At 34.0% G+C, this 10,240-nt stretch overlaps 1 protein-coding gene across 1 annotated transcript in view; it reads right to left on the bottom strand.

The window, feature by feature from the left end:
• Window positions 1-8: 8 nt before the first annotated feature.
• The window catches only part of LOC106476448 (methylenetetrahydrofolate reductase-like), a 16,385-nt gene continuing 6,153 nt past the window's right edge, over window positions 9-10,240 (bottom strand). Inside the window, exons 4-8 of the mRNA XM_013937107.2 lie at window positions 6,253-6,446; window positions 1,726-2,012; window positions 1,309-1,588; window positions 1,007-1,189; window positions 9-160 (exon numbers count right to left, since the gene is read on the bottom strand). Of these exons, the coding sequence (XP_013792561.2) occupies window positions 53-160; window positions 1,007-1,189; window positions 1,309-1,588; window positions 1,726-2,012; window positions 6,253-6,446 (1,052 nt within the window). The 3' untranslated portion in view covers window positions 9-52. The remainder of the gene's footprint in view (window positions 161-1,006; window positions 1,190-1,308; window positions 1,589-1,725; window positions 2,013-6,252; window positions 6,447-10,240) is intronic.

Genomic DNA, 10,240 nt, shown 5'->3' on the forward strand with positions numbered 1-10,240 from the left:
TTAGGTAATTAACTTACTGAATTATTGACGATATGACAGTTGACTTAGGTAATTAACTTACTGAATTATTGACGATATGATAGTTGACTAGTGGATAATTTGGCAAAACTTCTTTTAGAGCATCCACATTTTGCTTGCAGGTAAAGAACTCTAAATAAGCCTAAAAAATAATATACTTCTATAAATCAGCATCTACTAGGATAAAAAAAAAAGATAATGATGAAATTATAAGAACACTAGTCAAACAGTTTTGTTCCAAAAATAAACATTTTCTTTCACACAAATTTGCTGTATGAAGAATTGATGACTCTTTGTTTTGATTAATTGGTGACAAAATTAATTCTTTCACAACCCACATGGTTTTAAGAAACTTTGACACATTAATGACTAAATAACTTACTTAACTAACTGAGGAGAGGATTATGCCAAAAAAGTTAAATTTCAGGCTATTTTATTTAGTAATTAGCAATTATGAATAAGTTCACTTTTTACTGTCAAGGAATCAGTAAGAAATATAAAAATAAATCAAATGGTCAATTCTTGATTCATTCAATACAACAAGTAGCTTCCACTTATGAAAAAAGTGGATAAAAAACCCATAATTTGAATCATTTAATAATATTACTAGAACTAATCCATTATAATGGCAAATAGTTTGCAACTAATAAACTTTAGTACAACAGATATAAATTTCAAACACTAAATATTACTTTGTACGAATACGTTGGACCTTACTCAACACTCATTACAGTTCGGAGTAAAAAGTGATGAACTTCAACTTTAATCAATGTTATACATGTTTTTTAGGTACACCTGAACTTTAAATTAACAATTTTTATAGCTAAATATATATATATGAATTTAAAAAAATGCTTTTGTATATGAAGGAGATTTGCAGTTATGAACAGAGATGAACATACTCAGATGAAATATATATATGTGTAAATAAATAAATAACTATTTTCTTCAAAACCCAATCTGAGAACATTCTGAAAGTAATAAAAACCTTTTGGTATACATATCCTCCTGGAAACCCCCACCCAACAGTAGGGTCTGAAGATGGCACTCCATTGATATTTGGTTGGGAGTTTATTGTTAAAACTCCATTTTTATTAAAAGTTGCCAATTTATCAGCAATCAGGGCTGTCTCAGGACACAGTTCATCATCATTCCATGGAATACGTGTGACCTAGAAGATAAAATAACACTGAAGTAGCATTCTTTTGCCATTATCTGTGAATTAATAAAAATAACTTTAAAATATAGCAATTCTAGCTGATGTAGTCACCAAACTAGGTTAGGTCTTACCAGATAGCCATCTTCGTTGACAGAACTTGTTAGATAACAATAGAAAACATTCCAGATATCTTGCTCACATGTCACTTCTTTTCCCCACATTTTCAATAGTTCTTCTTTGGAGCTTTTACTTTTCATGAAGAAAAGATAATAATCTTTCAGTTCACCAAATGCTGGGGAAGAAGACAACCCCCATCTGCCATTTGGGAAATCATCCCACGTTTGAGTGCGGTAGATATAGCTTTTGTGACGGTAACTCCAAAAGATTGGTCGCACCTCCTCAGCGCATCTCCTGTGTCCACAGTGAAAGCAACAAGATCGATGATTTTTTTAATGTGTGTGTATATATAAATATATATTTATTTATTTATTTAAGGTAAGAAGAACAATTTATTAAGTGAAATGTGGACTTCACAGAAAATTACTAACCTATGATTGGCAGCTGTTGGCCATGGAAGAGGCTTTTGAGGAGATTGTCCCCACAATCCTAGTGTTTTAAGAATTTCAGTAGTAGCAACTTCCCGGTTAAGAGTATAGATGTGAAGTCCTGGTGCCATACCAGAGGATAAAATTTCTTGACAGAGTTGGACTGCATAATTGACACCAAACCGTCTAATTGCTTCGTCATTCCCTCGAATAGGTTTTATTGCAGTGATGATTTCTTCAGGCACTTTTAACTTGGACAGCTTCACAATGTGTCGCAGAGAGTCAAAGCTCTGAAGAGAAAGATTATTATTCACTTGACAGCTAATAATAATAACAACAATGTGTAAAACAGTTTAGTACCCAAAGCTTAATATCTTTCAGCAAGAAATTTTCAGTTTTCACACAACAATAGCAGCCATGACAATAATGCTAATACTTTTGTTAAAGGAGTATTTGGAATAAAGAAAACTCAATGGAGTAAAAAAATAGGCTGACAAACAGTGTTAAGTAACATAATTGATGAATAACAGTCAATTCATATTGTTAAGTAGCATGGTATACAGATTATTCTTTCAATAAAGGAGTTGTCCTTTATTCACAATCGTCAATTTGACTGTTTTGTGTCATGGGCAAAGCCTGTTTTCACATTACACTGTATCCAATCTCTTTCTTTTAAAAACTTGGTCAGATTCTGAAAAATAAGATTTCCTCAAGTTACTTGAACCTTCTGAATTTTTGCTTTAAGTGAGTATTGTTACATAATAATGTCTCATAGTTTGTAGAAAGTTATAAGCCTCACTTGAGGCAACCAAGTTAGTACAAGTTAAAAAAGTAGTTAGTGAAAGTGAAATTAGACTGTGTGCGAGTTAGCTGGAAAGGGCAATTTCTAAAGTGAGTTTTACAGCTTGTATTGTAACAACAGAGATAAAGAAGTATAATTTGTCTTCTCGATTGAGTTCTAAAGTAATTGAACAAGCCTGTGTGGACTTTGAAGAAAAAGAGAGAATTATTTAAAGCTCTGGATACATCTGTGGTAACCAATAGTGTAACAAATTTTTGTATGTACATTTGACTTGTTTTGAATATATTATTTTAAAACAAGTGGATTGTGTGCTGTCCATTTATTGTTGAACTTTATCACCTACAAGTCATAGATACCTACTGCAAAAAAAACCTGCCCCTATAAAAACCCGACATTTGTGAGCCAACTAGGATTATACAGTGACAGAAGAAAACGTGAACAACAGTGGATATAGGCCCATATACACACAACTTTAGTGGAGGCAAATATAGTGTAGAAATTACAATCATGCTATATAACCATGTTGACTGATTTTAATAAATGGATAGAGAGAGGTGAGTGACTAGGGCTAAAAGATAGTGATCTATGAAAGTTTAGAAAAAAAAAAACTAGAGAGAGAGCATCAACAGAGAACGAGAGGAAGAGAGAATAAAGAACACAAAAAGAGAAAGAAGAAAATGAGAGACTGGAAATAGAGAGAATAAGAATACAAACTGAGAAAGAAGAAAAAGAAAAGGAGGGAAAGGATAGACTGGAGATAAAGAGAATAAGAACACAAATTGAGAAAGATGAAAATGAGAGAAAGAAGAGAATGAAAATAGAGAAAAAAGAGCACAAACTGAGATTGCCAAGCTCACCCAACAGAAAGATGAAGGACTCAAGAATGACAATGGGGTCAAGGCCAGCCAACCTAAGCTGCTCAAATTTGATGAAAGAAAGATGACATGGATGCTTTCCTGGAGAGGTATGAAAGATTTGGCCTAAGTCAGAACTGGGATAAAGGTAACTGGGTAGTCTGTCTCAGCCCCCTTCTCACAGAAAAAGGCCTACAGTTAAATGCAAACATGACGTCAGAAGATGCCATGGGCTATGACAAGTTAAAAGTGGCATTGCTAAAATGCTATTGACTTACTAAGGAAGGTTTTCTCTGGAAATTCACAGAAGTCAAACCTGATACTGGAGAAACTGTATTTCAGTTTGTAGTACAGCTACAGAGATACTTCAAAAGATGGACTGACATGGCCAAGTGTGAAAATAGTTTTGAGGAACTGGCAGATCTACTAACACATGAACAGTTCATGAACATATGCTTAACTGACTGACATGTCACTGTTCCTAAAGGAGAGAGTGGACAAGAGGATCAAGCTGGCAGAACAGTATATCGAAGCTCATGAAAGGAGTATAATTGGCAATTCCTGGAATAACCAGTTAAAGTATAAATCAGGGGTGGCAGACCAGAAGCAGGATGCCACCAAAGGTGACAGGAAGTCAACAGATAGAAAGCAAAGAGATGCTATGCTTTTTATAAAATTGGCACACTGTGAGAAAGTGCAAGTCTGTCACCAACAAGCAACAGCAGAAATCTCAACATAAAGCAGCTGAACCTACCCCAAAGATGGTGCTAGCAAGAAACAAGAAAAGAGTTACTGTTACCATAGGTGCCACTGCCAGAAGAAACAGAACAGAGACAACACGTCAGATTCACCATAAGAAGAAAATGCTATCTCTATGATAAACAGTGCATGACTGACAGTCAGCTCAAATTTGCAAATGGATCAACAATGCCAGTAGTGATTGGAGCTTGTGATAAACATCAAGAGATGTTAACAAATCATGAAATTCCAGTAAGTTAAATCTATGTCAAGGACAAGAAAGTGAAGGTTCTACGAGGCACTGGGTGCAGCAATACAGCAGTGAGAACCAGTTTAGTATCGAATGACCAGACGAGAGGCAAGGTACATCTATGTAGAACAGTGAGAAAATTTCCCAAAGCAAGAATAAAGGTGGACACTCCATACTCCATGGGAAACTTTGAGACCATGTGTATGAAGGCACCCGTCCGCATTTTGGTGATTGGCAGTATATCAGGCAGTAGAAATTTGGAGGAATGAGACAGAAAGGGGACTGATGGGCATCTGCAGTCACCACAAGAGCTCAAGAAAAGCCCCTGCAAGTCTCAAAAGGTGACAATTCTGAATGTAGGACTACAGGAACTGATGAAAGTGCGGAAACAGTGCCCAAGAGAAAGTCGAGCATAAAACAAAGGGGAAAGAAACTTAGAAAACAGAGGACCGGAAAGGAGTACTGTACTGGATCTATCAAAGAAGTTCTAATGGCGAAGCTAAACACGTCAAAGACAGTCTGAAGCAATTTTATGGCAATAAAGGGAAGGACTGATGTTTCAAGGCCTTGGTTCTGCTACAGATAACAACAAACTCACCCTGCAGTGGAAAGGACCTTTTGAAATGCAGAAAGATATCAACAGAATGGACTATAAAGTGAAAGTGTATGAGAAGACTACCAAGATCTACCATGCCAATCTGTTGAAGAGGTACTTCGAGAGTGAAGAAGACCTAATGGGTGCAGCTACTGAGGCACGGATGGACATGGTAGATATAGACATAGAACCAAAAGAGGATGATGACCTACTAGACCTAAGACTGCTGGGTGGACATCAACATGACTGAAGAACTGACTGGCAAGCAAAAGAAAGTCCTACAACAGCTACTGTGCCAGTACACAGATGTCTTCACAGACAGAACAAACAAGGCAGAACTTGTGCAATACAAGATCAAGACTACAACCAAGGATCCTGTCAAGGTGAAGCCATACCAGATGCTCTATGCAATGAGAGTCCAACAAGGGAACTGCAAATGTTGTATGAACTAAAAGTTATAATTTTCCTATACTGAAAATGTATTTAAATAGGTTTTTGCCTCCACTCAAAAGATTAGCTATTCTTGTTCAGTGTTGCCCTCTATATGTGAACATTTCTTTATGCATGTCACAAGCTTTGTGCTCCCCCCTTGTTGGAATTAAGTTTGGAACATCAAGTCTTTTAAAAAATATTTCCATTATTTCAAAAATACATAACTAAACTTGTACACTATGTTTATCTCAACATGACATTTTTTCTTGTAAATGAATTAAGCCTATTTTCTGCTTACTAACAAAGTGCCTTATCATAAAAACACAAGTGCTGTAATTCATGAGATTTTACCTACGACTGTTAACTTTTACACTGCTCAGGTGGGATGGAAACACCTCACCTCATGCATTGGTCTTGAATAAAACAACTATACTGTATGAATCTTACAGTTAGTACACCCATATAAATCACTAAAACTACTGTATAAATGTCTAATATTTACACTATAGACACATTTTCCTGCTATGTATATGTGTCAGGGGTGACATATATGGATTACTAGTACGACCAAGTATCAGCTGGAATTTCAAACAGTGGCTGGGAAAAACTAAAACATCATATGACGTGCAGAGCAATGAAAGGGTTAACACTGAATTGTCCGAGATTTATGACAAAAAAAGCAATATCGTGATCCTTTAGCTTTACTTAAAGAAAACAAACAATTTATTACTATGGATATCAGTCTCATATAAATAAATGATCTTCCTTTACTCTCTTGAAGAAGTGAAATACTTACAGTTTCAATCCTACTCTTTAGGTTTAGAAATTATATATGAATATTAATTTTGTGAGCATGTACCTGAATGGGAAGAATTCCAGGAATGATTGGTACGTCAATTCCAATTCGTCTACAGTCACAGACAAAACTGATGAAAGTTTGGGCATTAAAAAACATCTGAGTGATGATGAAGTCTGCTCCAGCATCAACCTTTTCTTTTAAATGTCGTAAGTCATCGTCATAAGACATAGCATCTGGATGGCCTGTCGGGTAACCTGTAATTAACATATTGTTTACTCAGAAAACATTTTATTAACAGAACAAATGTATGGATACAGCACACTCTCTTAACTATAATGTTTGAAACTAGTGTAGTTACAATTTACATGAAATGTCTTAAGTTTGAAACAATAAATATCTCAAGTAAAGTTAAAATGACTTAGTAAACAGAACCCCAGCTTAGATTAGTGCCTTATATATTTAAATGACACAACACTCAGACTAGTGCCTGAAATTTACTAGACCAATGCAACCCTCCAGAAAGTACCTGAACTTCCAATGCAACCCTCAATAATAGCCAACTAACCAATATTCTATCTTTATAGCCTACAGCAGTAGTAAAGTGTGTTTAATCTTCTAGAATGACTTTAGAAGTACATTGTTTTTTTTCTTTTTCAATTAAAATGTTGGTCCCATTTCTTCCTGCTTTTTCAACAGGTTCAAATACAACCTGACAGTTCAATTTTCTAGTTATCTGTTTTTTTTCCCTTTAAACACTAGCTTATTCTATCACCAGGTCAGGGCAAGTATTAGTTTTTGTTTTGTTTTGTTGTTTTTTGTTGTTGTTTTTTTGGGGGGTTGGGAAGTTCCTGGAAAGTGCTTTATGTCTAGCCATTATACTCCATTTCAATTTATTTTCCTATATATCTCACAAAACTAGCACTAGAAGTTCTAGCCTTACACAGATAAGTCATTAATATTCTGCAAGAAATGTATAAAACATTAATATTTAAAATAAAATTAATTGAAAATTTGGCCTCCAAACAAACTATATAACTGTGCAAGGTTTAGTTCACAACAGAGAAATTAACACTTTACTACTGTTAAATCTACTTTAAAAATCAAGAAATTGATAGAGTAGCACAAGATGCATTTGGGGAGACATAAAAGATTTATAGCTATATTATATTATTAAAAACTTTTTATCAAAGTTCTCAATAGTAAGCTAACTATAAAGATCAGAAATAAAATAAATAAAACTTTAAAAGTTATTAAAACAATACTGTATAAATAACTCACTAGAAATACCTCAATGTCATCAATATAAAAGAAAACTAAAACCTATATTGATTGGAATGCAGTGAAATGCAAAATAGTTTGATAAGAATAATGTTACTTCAAAACATTACTCAAACATTATTAACCAATAAGATTAAATGAAACTTACTTTAAAGAAAAATACTAACTAAACACCTTTCATTTGCTATTAATATCTACACAGTATACCAGTATACAAAACATTAATGTACTTATAAGCATTCACTTATTTGTAATATTGCATATATAACATCAGAAACTGGTGGAAGTTAAAAACAGAATCACTAAAATTCAAAAACAAATGCACACTAACAGCCTCTCTGGAGAATCTAACCTGTTAAAAGAGAAAAAAACAGACTTTAAGAGCAAAGTATGTCCTATCAAACAATTTATACAAAGAAAATATTTACACATTTACATATCCTGTTCAGTCTGATGTTTTCTGAGAAGAGATACAAGGCCTCATAATTCCCGAGGGCAGGAGGCAGTACAGTTTGAGTCATACACATATTTTTCTATTGGTTATCATACTTAATTAAGACATACCTAAGACACATTTTCATATCTAATTAAGCTTACCTAATGTCTTGTAGCTTTAAAAAAGGCTTAATTCAAAATGAAACAATCAGAAAAATTGCATACCCTCACCCCACCACTCCTTTTTGAGATTGCATGCATCTATATTGGATAAAAACTCAGAAAATCCTTCTCAGATCCTGATCATTTTTTGTAGTGTGTCCATAAAATTTGGTACAAGTCTGATCAAATTTTACAGATTTAGTAACCCAAAATTGTGAAAATGCCCTATCTCTCCATTATAAAAAATGCTTCAAAGTGATTCAGAAACCAAATCTGGATTCATATAAAATTTGGCCAGGACTGTCCCATTCTGACTTCCCATCTTGTATATAATTTTTGTGTACATTGGTGTATTAGTTTTCAAGATACACGCACAGAAATACAGACACAGACAGACAGACACAAGGATCTCATTGCAATACTCCCTCTCCCCCTCTTGGTGCGAGGGTAAATATTTTCCTGAATGAAAACAATGACTACAATGAATAGACTAAGTTTTTTAAAAAATTTATAGCTCTGTGGATTGTTCTTAAGTTAAAAATTTCAATTAGATTCCTTTCTTCACCCATACAGAAGCATTGGCTAAACAATACCTTGAGAAATCATAAACTTCTGTTTAAAATATTGTTACGTCTCCGTTCATTAGTTAATTTTCCATAAATTCGTTCCGATGAAACTTTAGCGACACAAGTCCTTTCTTAAATAAAACTGGTTTATTCTTTCTGAATATAACTTTGCGATACACTTAATTTCAACAGTCGCGCTAAAACAAATGCTATAACTCATGTCTCACGAGCTCGACTTCAACAATACTCTGTTCAATTACACACTCTCTGACTGCAGTTCAATTACTCATTACCTCTTCATTCCAAGTGTACTATGATGTATATTTAAGTCATAATAAAGAATCTTACGTTTTAATTTAGTACTTTTTTATGTTTTTTCGAACTGGGGTGAGTGAGCTGTTGTGAAAAATGTATAGGGGTGAAAGATTTTGGAAAAGATTGGGAAGCATTGGACTAGAAGATGATATATTTAACATTTAATAATGTTGCGTCAGCGAGGTCACGTGACTAGTATCACGCCACGTCCTTCTCGAACCTTCGTGAATTATCCGGAGACTACTAGATTGGGGGGTAGTCTGGTATATAAAAGATGGTCACAACGTAACATAAAATATAAAATGTATGTATTTATCAAACTGCAACTGGAATGAATAAAACAAATAAATGTATTTATCAAACTACAACTGGAATGAATAAAACAAAATAAATGTATTTATCAAACTACAACTGGAATAAATAAAACGTAAAATAAATGTATTTATCAAACTACAACTTGAATAAATAATTATAACCCATTAATTTTTTTACTCTTGAATTTGTTGTATAGTTGATAATACTCATTCACCCAATTGAAAAGCACTGTTCTAGAGGTAAGCCTAATTTGTTTTGTAATCAGATTAATCTATACCTCATTTATTTATAAATGTTCTTGAAAATAACACCATGATTTTATTAAACTTGAAAAAGGCTTGAAAAAATGCCACAGTAATTTTCTACTAGATCTATTTTAGTTTCGCCTACAAACGTCTATTTATAATTTAGCATCCTGCTGCTCCCAGTAGCTCAGCCCGCCAAAAATCGGGTTTTGATACTCGGGGTGGGCACAACACAGATAGTCCATTGTGTAACTTTGCGCTTAACTACAATATATATATGTATATCCTGCTAATATAACAAGAAAGTCTGAGTATTCGTCTATGAACGTGTCTTTAGCATCTTGAGTAGCTAAAAGATGGTCTGTCTCAAGATTACCTTGACTTTGACGATGTGTACTTATTCGACTTCCAATATCTTTAAATATGCCTTATCATGATATGGGTTTTTAATTTAAGAACGCGTTTGTTTATGTATTAAGAGTATAGTTTCGTCCACCGTCGTCATGTCATTCTTGTCACATAGATGGCAGTGTAGGTTCTTCGTTGTGAGCTAAATGCAATATTAACCTTAAAATCATAAATAATATTGAATGTTAAACTGGTACACAATTAAATACATTTTATTTAGGCCTATCTATGGCCTTCAAAAAGTTGACGACTCTACATTTTTCGACGTTACAACGTCATCCTCGTTACAACTCGAAACATGTAGAGTCGTCAACTTTTTGAAGG

Source organism: Limulus polyphemus, unplaced genomic scaffold, assembly GCF_000517525.1.
Source record: "Limulus polyphemus unplaced genomic scaffold, Limulus_polyphemus-2.1.2 Scaffold10605, whole genome shotgun sequence".
NCBI classification, from domain to species: domain Eukaryota; kingdom Metazoa; phylum Arthropoda; class Merostomata; order Xiphosura; family Limulidae; genus Limulus; species Limulus polyphemus.